General features: G+C 41.2%; 1 protein-coding gene across 5 annotated transcripts in view; it reads left to right on the top strand.

Moving 5' to 3' along the window:
* The first annotated feature begins 3,374 nt into the window (after positions 1-3,374).
* The window catches only part of TRPV3 (transient receptor potential cation channel subfamily V member 3), a 33,626-nt gene continuing 22,890 nt past the window's right edge, over positions 3,375-14,110 (top strand). For all 5 annotated transcript variants that reach the window (XM_070735405.1, XM_070735406.1, XM_070735403.1 and 2 more), the window contains exons 1-4: positions 3,375-3,547; positions 9,185-9,325; positions 11,907-12,187; positions 13,377-13,553. In XM_070735405.1, coding sequence (XP_070591506.1) covers positions 3,379-3,547; positions 9,185-9,325; positions 11,907-12,187; positions 13,377-13,553 — 768 coding nt within the window. In that variant the 5' untranslated portion in view covers positions 3,375-3,378. The remainder of the gene's footprint in view (positions 3,548-9,184; positions 9,326-11,906; positions 12,188-13,376; positions 13,554-14,110) is intronic.

Raw genomic sequence — 14,110 nt, 5'->3', positions numbered from 1 at the left:
GAACCAGGAGTTGGTGAGTTGTAGTTTTGCCTTAGGTAGCAAAGTTGGCTATGTGACTTTAGGACAATCACCAGGAGATGGTGAGTTCTAGTGCTCCCTTAGTCAGGAAAATGTCTGGGTGACTTTGGGCCAATCACCAGGAGATGGTGAGTTCTAGTCCTGCCTTAGTCATGAAAATGAAGTCTCTATTTTCTCCAGGATCTTCCAACTTAATCTAGAATGTTCTCTTTTTCTCCAGTAAGGTTTGGGGGGGGTGGGGTGTCCCCGCCCCCCCCCCCCCCCCCGGAACAGCATGGTTTTCTCCAGAAAGTTCTGGTATTCTCCAGAACACTCTGAAGAAAGTTCTGGTATTCTCCGGAACATTCTGGTTTGCTTTAGAAAATTCTGCCATTCTTCAGAATGTTCCAGCCTTCCTTCAGAATGTTTATTGTTTTTTTCTGGAAAAGTTCTGATTCCCTCCAGAATGTTCTTGCTTTCCTTCAGAATATTCTGGCTTTTCTCTGGAAAGTTCCAATTTTCTCCAGGGATGTTTAGTTTTATCCAGAACAGTCTGGTTTTCTCTGGAACATTCTGGTGTTTTCTAGACAATTCTGGCATTCTGTTTCCTCTAGAAGGTTCTGGTCTTCTCCAGAATGTCCCGGATTCCCTTCAGAATGTTCTGAGGTGATTTTTTCTCTCTCTCAAGTTCTGGTTTCCTTTAAAATGTTCCAGCTTTTGTTTTCTTTTATATTTTATTTTATTTGTACTATTTTATTTATTAATTTATTTAAGCTTTTTCTAAGATGCTCTGGAACTCCATGAATGTTTTCCACCCCCTCCAGAATGGCAAGCTTTGTCCGTTCACAATAAGAAACATCTTTTTTTTTTGCACCCCGCCCTATGAACACTTGTTTAGATCCCCATCACCACATGACTGGATACCTGCAATTACTTTATTAATGGTTTTTTTTAAACAAACTTTTGGTCAAATTATGCCTTCTCATTTGCCTCCCAACAAAGGGATCACTAATTTCCTCCCAGCTACATGGCGGTAGCGTTCCCAATCAGCCCTTCATTAACACAGAGGGACATCCGGGATAATTTAATTAATTTAATTTAATTTATTTGACTTATATGCCGTCCAATCCCAATAATGAAGTAGCATAATAATAATAATAATAATAATAATAATAATAATAATAATAATAACAACAACAATAACAATAACAATAACAATAACAATATTATTATTATTATTATTATTATTATTATTATTATTATTATTATTATTTAAATTTGTATGCCGCCCCTCTCCGTAGACTCGGGGTGGCTCACAGCAGCAATAGAAAAACAATATACAATACAAATCTAATAATTAAAACTAAAAACCCATAATTTAAAAAACATGCACACAACATACCATACATAAACAATATAGGCCTGGGGAAGTTATCTCAATTCCCCTATGCCTGACGGCAGAGGTGGGTTTTAAGGAGCTTATGAAAGGCAAGGAGGGTGGGGGCAATTCTGTTCTCTGGGGGAGTTGGTTCCAGAGAGTCGGGGCCGCCACAGAGAAGGCTCTTCCCCTGGGTCCTGCCAAACGACATTGTTTAGTCGACGGGACCCGGAGAAGGCCAACTCTGTGGGACCTAACTGGTCGCTGGGATTTGTGCAGCAGAAGGCGGTCCCGGAGATATTCTGGTCTGCTGTACTGGACGGTACAAAGCGATGGAAGGGGCCAGCAGGGGACGCCACATTATTACAGTACCGCTATGAACAGCTTTGAATGGTACCGTATGTTTTTCCACCGTACCATATGTAAACTTGACTACGCCTTATTTTCGGGGGGTGCCTTATATTAGCAAATTCTGCAAAACTCACATGCCTTACTTTGGGGGTACGTCTTACTTTCGGGGAAACAGGGTAGGTCATTACCAACACTTTGAATTGTGTCCGGAAACCAATCGGCAGCCAATGCAGTCCGTGGAGTGATGACAAAATATGCCTTGACCAGTTGCGTATTAGATGCGCCTGAATTTTCAGCCTCTTTTAGGGAGGAAAAAGGTGCATCATATACTCCAAAAAATACAGTAAGTCGAATAAATAAATAAATTAGAAATAAATTAGAAATAAATAAATAGATAAAAAATTGGCAAATCATGTCAGACTAATCTCATTGATTTCTTTGACTATGTCACAAAGGTGTTGGATCAAGGTGGTGCCGTGGACATTGCCTATCTGGACTTCAGCAAAGCCTTTGATACGGTTCCACAGAAAGAGCTGATAGATAGATTAGTGAAGATTGGACTTAATCCCTGGATAGTTCAATGGATTTGCAGCTGGCTGAAGCGTAGACATCAGAGAGTTATTGTTAATGGCGAGTATTCTGAGCAGAGTCAGGTTACAAGCGGTGTGCCACAAGGGTCTGTTCTGGGTCTTATTCTTTTTAGTATGTTTGTGAGTAACATAGGGGAAGGTCTGGTAGGGAAGGTTTGCCTATTTGCCGATGACTCTAAAGTGTGCAATAGGGTTGATATTCCTGGAGGGGTCTGTAATATGGTAAATGATTTAGCTTTACTAGATAAATGGTCAAAGCAATGGAAACTGCAGTTTAATGTTTCCAAATGTAAAATAATGCACTTGGGGAAAAGGAATCCTCAATCTGAGTATTGGATTGGCAGTTCTGTGTTAGCAAATACTTCAAAAGAAAAGGATTTAGGGGTAGTGATTTCTGACAGTCTCAAAATGGGTGAACAGTGCAGTCAGGCGGTAGGGAAAGCAAGTAGGATGCTTGGCTGCATAGCTAGAGGTATAACAAGCAGGAAGAGGGAGATTATGATCCCACTATATAGAATGCTGGTGAGACCACATTTGGAATACTGTGTTCAGTTCTGGAGACCTCACCTACAAAAAGATATTGACAAAATTGAACGGGTCCAAAGACGGGCTACAAGAATGGTGGAAGGTCTTAAGCATAAAACGTATCAGGAAAGACTTCATGAACTCAATCTGTTTAGTCTGGAGGACAGAAGGAAAAGGGGGGACATGATCGAAACATTTAAATATGTTAAAGGGTTAAATAAGGTTCAGGAGGGAAGTGTTTTTAATAGGAAAGTGAACACAAGAACAAGGGGACACAATCTGAAGTTAGTTGGAGGAAAGATCAAAAGCAACGTGAGAAAATATTATTTGACTGAAAGAGTAGTAGATCCTTGGAACAAACTTCCAGCAGACATGGTTGGTAAATCCACAGTAACTGAACTTAAACATGCCTGGGATAAACATATATCCATTGTAAGATAAAATACAGGAAATAGTATAAGGGCAGACTAGATGGACCATGAGGTCTTTTTCTGCCGTCAATCTATGTTTCTATGTTTCTATTTTGCAGAATATCTGATGCATAAAATGACCTCGTCCGATACCGGGAAGACCTGCCTAATGAAAGCTTTGCTAAACATCAACCAGAACACCAAAGAAATTGTGAATATGCTGCTGTCGTTTGCGGAAGAAAATCAAATCCTTGAAAAACTCATTAACGCAGCCTACACGGAGGAAGCCTACAGAGGTATTGGCGCCAAGGTTGAAGTTTTGCAAAAATAAAACCAACGTCAGACAAATATTTCCCCCGGTGCACCCTTGGAAAGGCTCCGAAAGGTTTATAGGGAGTCCTCAACTTATGGCCAACAATCGAACCCACAATTTTGGTTGCTAAGCGGGACTGTTGTTAAGTGAGTTTTGCCTCATTTTATGACCTTCCTTGCCACAGGGGTTAAGCGAATCATTGTTTGCTTTGATTTGATTTTATTGGATTTGTATGCCGCCCCTCTCCGTAGACGCGGGGAGGCTAACAACAGTAGTAAACAGCATATGACAATCCAATATAATCCAATAGCCTTCTGCTACATGAATCCCAGCGACCAAGTTAGGTCCCACAGAGTGGATCTTCTCCAGGTCCCGTCAACTAAAGAATGTCGCTTGGCGGGACCCAGGGGAAGAGCCTTCTCTGTGGTGGCCCCGGCCCTCTGGAACCAACTCCCCCAAAGATTAGAATTGCCCCCACCCTCCTTGCCTTTCGTAAGCTGCTTGAAACCCACCTCTGCCGTCAGGCATGGGGGAACTGAGATACCCTTTCCCCCTAGGCCTTTACAATTCTATGCATGGTATGTATGTATGTATGTATGTTTTGTTTTTTATATTAATGGGTTTTTAATTGTTTCTAACATCAGACTACTATTGTACACTGCTTTATTGTTGCTGTTAGCCGCCCCAAGTCTCCGGAGAGGGGCAGCATACAAATCCAATAAATAAATTAAATAAATAAATAAATAAACAGTTAAAAACCCTTATTGTAAAACCAAGCATACATACAGACATACCATGCATAGAATTGTAAAGGCCTAGGGGGAAAGAATATCTCAATTCCCCCATGCCTGACGGCAGAGGTGGGTTTTAAGAAGCTTACGAAAGGCAAGGAGGGTGGGAGCAATTCTAATCTCTGGGAGGAGTTGGTTCCAGAGGGTCGGGGCCGCCACAGAGAAGGCTCTTCCCCTGGGTCCCGCCAAGCGACATTGTTTAGTTGACGGGACCCGGAGAAGACCCACTCTGTGGGACCTAACTGGTCGCTGGGATTCGTGTAGCAGAGGGCGGTCCCTGTGGTAGTTAAGTTAGTCACATGGGCATTAAGTGAATCCAACTTCCCCAATGGCTTTGCTTGTCAGAAGGTTGCGAAAGGGGATCACATAACCCCGAGTCATAATAATAATAATAAATAATAATAATAATAAATGTGAGTCAGTTGTTCCAGCATCGGTAAGGTAAATCATGTGACCCTGGAAATTGCTGCAACGTTCGTAAGTGTGAAAAATGTTCGTAAGTCACTTTTTTCAGTGCTGTTGTGGCTTTGAACGGTCACTAAATGAACTGTTGTAAGTCGAGGACCACCTATATTTCAGTTGGGTAGCAGAGAAAACATGGTATTGTTAGCACTCACACAAAACATAGAAACATAGAAACATAGAAGACTGACGGCAGAAAAAGACCTCATGGTCCATCTAGTCTGCCCTTATACTATTTCCTGTATTTTATCTTACAATGGATCTATGTTTATCCCAGGCATGTTTCAATTCAGTTCCTGTGGATTTACCAACCACGTCTGCTGGAAGTTTGTTCCAAGCATCTACTACTCTTTCAGTAAAATAATATTTTCTCATGTTGCTTCTGATCTTTCCCCCAACTAACGTCAGATTGTGTCCTCTTGTTCTTGTGTTCACTTTCCTATTAAAAACACTTCCCTCCTGGACCTTATTTAACCCTTTCACATATTTAAATGTTTTGAAAACCCTCTATCTAGTAAGAAATTCACCCAGGAGATAAATGGAAATGTACTTTTGTTTCTCACAGCAGTCCATTCAGTGACCGTTCGAAGTTACAACACTGGAAGAAGTGACTTAGGACCATTTTTCACACGACCCTGGCAGTGTCCCTATGGTCACATGATCAAAATTCAGGGAGTTAGAAACATAGAAGATTGACGGGAGAAAAAGACCTCATGATCCATCTATTCTGCCCTTATGCTATTTCCTCAATTTTATCTTATCTTCCACAAGAGTTTCAAGACTCACTTATGCCGCCAGGCTTAGGGCTGTTAGATTCTGTCCCCTGGCCAACGAATGGATTGAGAGAAATAGATTGAATGGGAAAGACTGTTTTTGATGCTCTAGTTGGGGGAAAGATCAAAAGCAACATGAGAAAATATTATTTTACTATAAGAGTAGTAGATCCTTGGAACAAACTTCCAGCAGAAGTGGTTGGTAAATCCACAGTAACTGAATTTAAACATGCCTGGGATAAACATATATCCATCCTAAGATAAAAATACAGGAAATAGTATAAGGACAGACTAGATGGATCATGAGGTCTTTTTCTGCCGTTAGTCTTCTATGTTTCCATGTTTCCATGTTTTACTTTATATTTTATATTTAATTAATTGGAATTAAAATGTTATGTATTGTTTTTATTGTATGTTGAGAGTCGGCCCGAGTCCTCGGAGAGGGGCAGCATAAAAGTCCAATAAATCAATGTTTCCCAACTTTGGCAACTTGAAGATATTTGGACTTCAACTCCCAGAATTCCCCAGCCAGCGAATGGTAGGGAAGGTTTGCCTATTTGCCGATGACTCTAAAGTGTGCAATAGGGTTGATATTCCTGAAGGCGTCTGTAATATGGCAAATGATTTAGCTTTACTAGATAAATGGTCAAAGCAATGGAAACTGCAGTTTAATGTTTTCAAATGTAAAATAATGCACTTGGGGAAAAGGAATCCTCAATCTGAGTATTGTATTGGCAGTTCTGTGTTAGCAAAAACTTCAGAAGAAAAGGATTTAGGGATCGTGATTTCTGACAGTGTCAAAATGGGTGAGCAGTGTGGTCGGGCAGTAGGAAAAGCAAGTAGGATGCTTGGCTGCATAGCTAGAGGTATAACAAGAAGGGAGATTGTGATCCCCTTATATAGAGCGCTGGTGAGACCACATTTGGAATACTGTGTTCAGTTCTGGAGACCTCACCTACAAAAAGATATTGACAAAATTGAACGGGTCCAAAGACGGGCTACAAGAATGGTGGAAGGTCTTAAGCATAAAACGTATCAGGAAAGACTTCATGAACTCAATCTGTAGAGTCTGGAGGACAGAAATATGTCAAAGGGTTAAACAAGGTCCAGGAGGGAAGTGTTTTTAATAGGAAAGTGAACACAAGAACAAGGGGACACAATCTGAGGTTAGTTGGGGGAAAGATCAAAAGCAACATGAGAAAATATTATTTTACTGAAAGAGTAGTAGATCCTTGGAACAAACTTCCAGCAGACGTGGTTGGTAAATCCACAGTAACTGAATTTAAACGTGCCTGGGAGAAACATAGATCCATCCTAAGATAAAATACAGAAAATAGTATAAGGGCAGACTAGATGGATCATGAGGCCTTTTTCTGCCGTCAGTCTTCTATGTTTCTATGAAGTCCAAATATCTCCAAGTTGCCAAGGTTGGGAAACACTGCAATAAATAAATAAATAAATTGTGGCTGTAAATTTAGGACTAACTATAGATTAAATCGTAGACTAACTAACAAAGGTTATTAGCCGCCCTGCGTCCTTTGGGATTGGGAGGCAAAGAAGTCAAATCAATCAATCAATCAACAAAAAAATGAACAAACAACTAACTGTTACTTTAAGATTTCAGGTCAGGATCTGTTACTAATTCCTTTTAAAAGGCAACTGCCCTTACCAGGGGAATCCACGTTAGAGGGACAAAAAAGTCAAAATAGCCTCCTTCCCAGTGCAATGAATCAACAATCAGATCAGATGAACAGAGCTGGAAGGGACCTTCGGGGTCATCTAGCCCAACCCCCTGTTTCAGCCTTGAAAATGGGGGGGGGAAAGCAAGTTTGGTTAGGTAGACCAATGTTTGTGTAAAAGCTTAACCACGTTTAGCAACACCCCTAGTGTGTCATAGCCACAACAACATTTAACGTCATAACATAAGTGTCCAAAGTGGGCAGGGAAAACTCTACCACGCGTTACCCGAGGAAGTGAATTATAAGCCTAAAGAAGCTTCCCGAAAGGTAATTTTGGAAAGAGAAGCTTGATGAAAGGTTCAAATGGAAGAAACCACCATCGGATAAATGGACATCCTGTTGATCACAGAGAGTCCAAGAGCAAAGGAGGTTTTATCATCTAAATCAAGGTTTCTCAAACCACTTTAAAAGGTGTGGACTTCAACTCCCAGAATTGCTCGGCTAACATGGGAGTGGAAGTCCACCCATCTTAAAGCATTGCTGGCTGGGGAATTCTGGGAATGGAAGTCCTCCCTTCTTAGAGGGAACAATGTGCAACAGCGGCCAAAAAAGCCAACAGAATCCTAAGCTGCATCAACAGGGGAATACACTCCAAGACCAGGGAAGTATTAATACCACTCTACTACGCCCTGGTCAGACCACATCTGGAGTATTGCATCCAGTTCTGGTCACCACACTTCAAAAGAGACATTGAAACTCTGGAGAAGGTGCAGAAAAGAGCAACCAAAATGATTAGGGGACTAGAAACCAAGACTTACGAAGAGAGACTGAGGGAACTGGGCATGGATAGCCTAGAGAAAAGGAGGGCCAGAGCGGACATGATAGCTGTATACAGGTACTTGAGGGGTTGCCACAGAGAGGAAGGGGCCACTCTATTCTCCAGAGCACCAGAGGGTCGGACGAGGAACAACGGCTGGAAGCTGACCAAGGAGAGATTCAACCTAGAATTAAGGAAGAACTTCCTGACGGTCAGAGCGATCAATCAGTGGAACAACCTGCCTGCAGAGGTGGTGAACTCCCCAACTTTGGACACTTTCAAGAGGAGATTGGACTGCCACCTGGCTGGGGTGCTTTAGGATTCTGTCTCAGGCAGGGGGTTGGACTTGATTACCTGCATGGTCCCTTTCAACTCTAACAATAGATAGATAGATAGATAGATAGATAGATAGATAGATAGATAGATAGATAGATAGATAGATAGATAGATGATAGATGATAGATGATAGATAGATAGATAGATAGATAGATAGATGATAGATGATAGATTAATAGATAGATAGATAGATAGATAGATAGATAGATAGATGATAGATAGATGATAGATAGATAGATAGATAGATAGATGATAGATAGATAGATAGATGATAGATAGATAGATAGATGATAGATAGATAGATAGATGATAGAGATAGAAAGATAGATAGACAGATAGATGATAGATAGATAGATAGATAGATAGATAATAGATAGATAGATAGATAGATAGATAGATGATAGATAGATGATAGATAGATAGATAGATAGATATATAGATAGATAGATGATAGAAAGATAGATGATAGATAGATAGATAGATGATAGATAGATAGATAGATGATAGATAGATAGATAGATAGATAGATAGATAGATAGATGATAGATAGATAGATAGATAGATAGATAGATAGATAGATAGATAGATAGATAGATAGATAGATAGAGCATGCTAGCTGGGAATTCTGGGAGTGGAGATCCACCCCTCTTAATGTGCCCAAAGTTGAGAAACACCAATTTGAATCATTATTATTATTTTCTTTTTTTGCTATGGAGACTTGCAAACCAAGGCGACGATTCTGGCTTTCTTTCTCCACCGCAGGGCAGACGGCTCTGAACATTGCCATCGAGAGGCGTCAGTACGACATCACTCAGACCCTGATCGAGAAAGGAGCTGATGTCAACGCCCATGCGCAGGGCGTCTTCTTCAATCCCAAACGCAAACACGAAGGCTTTTATTTTGGTAAGGGTCTGACGGAAGCTGAGCTATGGTGGAGAGGACCTGACCAATGGGTCAAGGCAGAGGGGGTGGCCAACCACTCCATGTATTCCTCCAGTATTCCAGTTTGCAAGGTTTTAGAGTCACAAGTTTGGGGTTAAGGCATCAGGCAGGAGACTGGGAGTTCTAGTCCCATTTTAGTCCTGAAAGCCGGCTGCGTGACTTTTGGCCAATCACCAGGAGACTGGGAGTTCTAGCCCTGCTTTAGGCATAAATGTCGGCTGCGTGACTTTGGGCCAATCAGCAGGAGATGATGAGTTCTAGTCCTGGCTTAGACAGGAAAGGTGAGTAGGTGACTTTGGACCAATCGCCAGGAGACAATGAATTCTAGTCCTGCTTTAGGCATGAATGTCAGCTGGGCGACTTTGGTCCAATTTATTCTATTTATTTATTTATTTTGTCCAATACACAATGAAGGTTGAAGAGAGTAACATGTAGTAATATACTGTATATCAAAGAAAGGATAGAAGAAAAGATATAAGAATAAAATACGTCCATGGAGAATAGAGGAAAAGATATATGAAAGGAAGAAAAGGTTCAATTCAAAGTGTTGGTTATGACCTATAAAGCCCTTCATGGCATCGGACCAGAATATCTCCGGGACCGCCTTCTGCCGCACGAATCCCAGCGGCCAGTTAGGTCCCACAGAGATGGCTTTCTTCGGGTCCCGTCGACTAAACAATGTTGTCTGGCGGGACCCAGGGGAAGAGCCTTCTCTGTGGCGGCCCCGACCCTCTGGAACCAGCTCCCCCCAGATATCAGAGTTGCCCCCACCCTCCTTGCCTTCCGTAAGCTCCTTAAGACTCACCTCTGTCGTCAGGCATGGGGGAATTGAGACATCTTCCCCAGGCCTATATAATTTATGTATGGTATGTTGTGTGTATGTTTTTTAAATTATGGGTTTTTAGCTCTTTGAAAAATTAGATTTGTATTTTACATTGTTCTTTGTCATTGCTGTGAGCCGCCCCGAGTCTACGGAGAGGGGCGGCATATAAATTCAATTAATTAATTAATTAATTAATTAAAATAAAATAAAATAAAATAAAATAAAATAATAATAAAATAATAATAAAATAAAATATATCATATCATATCATATCATATCATATCATATGGCAACAACTGGATAGCAATGACCAAAAAGTGCATCTTTGACATGATGTGATCATAATTTAGCCTAGCATTTATCCTAGGTTATGACAGTTGCAAAGCATGTCAGTTTGTGATTGACCTGACTTAGCGACTAATTTTGTTTTGTGGTCCTAACTGCAGTGTATGATTTTAAAAGTCATAACATTGTGGTTTGGTTTGCTTTGTTTATATTGCGTGTTTCTTAACCGCCCATCTTCCTTTAATATTAAGATTTGTTTCCTGGCATAGGGAATTGTACTGGATTCCAATTTGTTATGTTTTCTTTGTTGTGTTTGTTCCACCCCTTGAAAAATGCATCATCATAATAACAACATCTTAAATAATAAATCAAGATTTAATCACGATAGTTTGTGTTATTTATCAAGGTGTGGTTGGTACAAATGAAACATGACCAAGAAAATGTTATTTCAACAATCGCTGATCAATCTTACCTCTTCCGTCTCGTGAAATTAATGTGTGATTGTTGGCTTCATAATTGTTTTATTCCCTGCTTGGCAGAGAAATACTTGAGTGTTTGGATAACATGCAGAAGCTCTCAAACTTTTCCTTAAGTCAAATTAACGCATCATTTTTCAAACTGCTCTCAAGCAATGATCCATCTCTTGCATGTGTATTGCATTCCAAATTCTGTCTATTTATCTATTTATTTATCTTTTCTCTCTCTATCTGCTTTTCTTTCTCTTTTTCTTTCTTTCTTTCTTTCTCTTTTTCTTTCTTTCTTTCTTTCCTTCCTTCCTTCCTTCTTTCTTTCTTTCTTTCTCTTTCTTATCTCTCTCCTATCTAGAAATCCATCCACCTGTCCTTAACTCTTTCTCTCTGTCCTTCTGTCTCTCTGTCTACCTATATGTCCATCCTTACCTATCTCTTATTTGTCTGTCTATTTCTATCTCTCTTGTTCTTTGTCTGTCTATCTATCTGCCTATCCAGCTTTACCTATGTCCTCTCTCACTCTCTCGCTCTCCATTTATCTATCATCTGTTTGTCTGTCTGTCATCTATCTATCATCTTCGGAGGAGGGCTGGCACACACATGCACATTGGAGCTGAGCTAGTGCAATGGCTCGCATGCCACCTATGGCATCCGTGCCATGGGTTCGCCATCACTAGTCTAAGAGTAAAGTTTTGGGCGGGTGGGTGGGTTACAAATCTAATAAATAAATAAATGAATGAATGAATGAATGAATGAATAAATAAATAAATAAATAAATAAATAAATAAATAAAAAGTTTTGTATGCTCTGGTGAGTAGTGTGAGATTACCGGAGCAGAAGCTACATAGGATTAGGTTAACAACTCTTGAAGCCTTTTTGGCGATGTTGTTGCAGTGGGTTTTTTCACTTAGGACATTTGTGACCATTGACTCTGAAATCCCACCCCTTGACCCCTTGTTTGCAGGCGAGACTCCCCTGGCCTTAGCAGCCTGCACCAACCAGCCGGACATTGTCCAACTCTTGATGGAGAACAGCAAGACCGACATCACCTCCCAGGATGCGCGAGGGAACAATATCCTCCATGCGTTGGTGACCGTGGCGGAAGACTTTAAGACTCAAAACGACTTCGTCCGGCGCATGTACGACGCCATCCTCTTGAAAAGCAGGAGCCGGGAGTTGGAGATGATGAAGAATAAAGATGGTTTAACGCCTCTGCAGCTGGCAGCCAAAACGGGGAAGTTAGAGGTAGGCCGATCTTAACGTAATCCTCGACTTACAACTGTTCATTTAGTGACCGTCCAAAGTTACAACGGGAATGGAAAAAGAGACTTACGACCAGGCAGGGGATGCCGCTATCGGTGCGCTGTGTATGCATCTTCAGGTCTCAAATCCCAGTGAGATTTCTCTTCTGCGCATGTGCAAGAAGCAAATTCTCACAAGGTGACACACGTGGGAGAGATTTTGTCAAAAAATTTTTGCTTTTGTGCATGCGCAAAAGAAAAAAATCACCAAGGTCCGACATGCGCGCATGCATCCCAGTGAGATTTTTCTTCTGCGCATGAGCAGGAAGCAAATTCTCAAAAGGTGACACATGTGAGAGAGATTTTGGCTCTTTTTTTTTGCTTTTGTGCATGCGCAAAAGAAACCCCCCCACAAAATTCCGACATGCACGCATGCACCCCAGTGAGATTTTTCTTCTGCACGTGAGCATGAAGCAAATTCTGACAAGGTGACACACGTGAGAAAGACTTTGGCAAAAAAAAAAATGCTTTCGCGCATGCGCAAAAGAAAAAAAATCACCAAAATCCAACGCGCGCGCATGCATCCCAGTGAGATTTTGTTTCTGGGCATGTGCAGGAAGCAAATTCTCACAGGAGGACATGCACGCGAGAGATTTCGGCAATTTTTATGCTTCCGCGCATGTGCAAAAGCAAAAAACCACCCAAATCCCGCACGATTTTGGAGCCTGCACGCGAGGGATTTTGGTGGGGGGGGGTTTGCTTTTTTGTGTGTGCAGAGTATCTTCTCTGTAACCTTCATCATGTATTTTACTATGTATATATAGATATATACCCACTAAAACTCTCAATGTGTATTGGACAAAATAAATAAATAAATAAATAAATAATAAAATATTTCTCTGTGTACAAAGCTAGTTGGACAATTCCAGGAGTTGAAGTCCACCCATCTTAAAGCATGCTGGCGGGGAATTCTGGGAGTAGAGGTCCACGTGGCTTAGTTGTTGTTGAGTAACACTGCCACAATGGCAACTATGCCAGTGTGCAAATTTGAAACCGGTGCAAGGATCAACTTTCACTTCTTCTAAAGGAGCAAGGGGGGTGGCATTTGAGGGGATTTTTGAGACCCTCCCTTCCTTGTCTTTACGCCCCCTGGACTCTTAACCTGTTCTCTTCTTGACTTGGGCCGTGTTTAGATTCTGAAGTACATTCTCAGCAGAGAAATCAAGGAGAAACCCATCCGAAGCCTTTCCAGGAAGTTCACCGACTGGGCTTACGGCCCCGTCCAGTCCTCCCTTTATGACCTCACAGAATTGGACACCACTTCAGAAAACTCGTTACTGGATATCATTGTGTATAATACAAATATTGGGGTAAGACCTTGAATCAAAGTGTTCTCAAAGCAACCATTTTTCCAGGTCTCTCTCTCTTTTTCTTTCTCTCTTTCTTTTTCTCTCTCTCCCCCTCTCTAACTCTCTCTTTTACTCTCACTCTCCTCTCCTCTTTCTCTTTATCTCTTGTCTCTTTCTCTGTCTTTTTCTTCCTCTCTCCTTCTTTTCCTTTCTTGCAGGACGTTGCAGCATATGATCTTGTGGGCAATACTTAGATCTTGTTTAAGGCGTCTTAGTTCTAGGCTTTCTAGGCCCAGGATTGAAAGTCTAGTCTCGTAGGGTATTCTATTTCGAGTAGAGGAGTGAAGGGCTCTTCTGGTGAAGTATCTTTGGACATTTTCAAGGGTGTTGATGTCTGAGATGCGATATGGGTTCCAAACAGATGAGCTGTATTCAAGGATGGGTCTGGCAAAGGTTTTGTAAGTTCTGGTAAGTAGTGTGCGATTGCCAGAGCAGAAGCTATGTAGGATTAGGTTTACAACTCTTGAAGCCTTCTTGGCTATGTTGTTGCAGTGGGCTTTGGCACTTAAATCTTTTGT

Source organism: Erythrolamprus reginae, chromosome 1, assembly GCF_031021105.1.
Source record: "Erythrolamprus reginae isolate rEryReg1 chromosome 1, rEryReg1.hap1, whole genome shotgun sequence".
Classification (NCBI taxonomy): domain Eukaryota; kingdom Metazoa; phylum Chordata; class Lepidosauria; order Squamata; family Dipsadidae; genus Erythrolamprus; species Erythrolamprus reginae.
The sequence above is the reverse complement of the archived record's forward strand: the minus strand, read 5'-3'. Positions and strand labels throughout refer to the sequence as shown.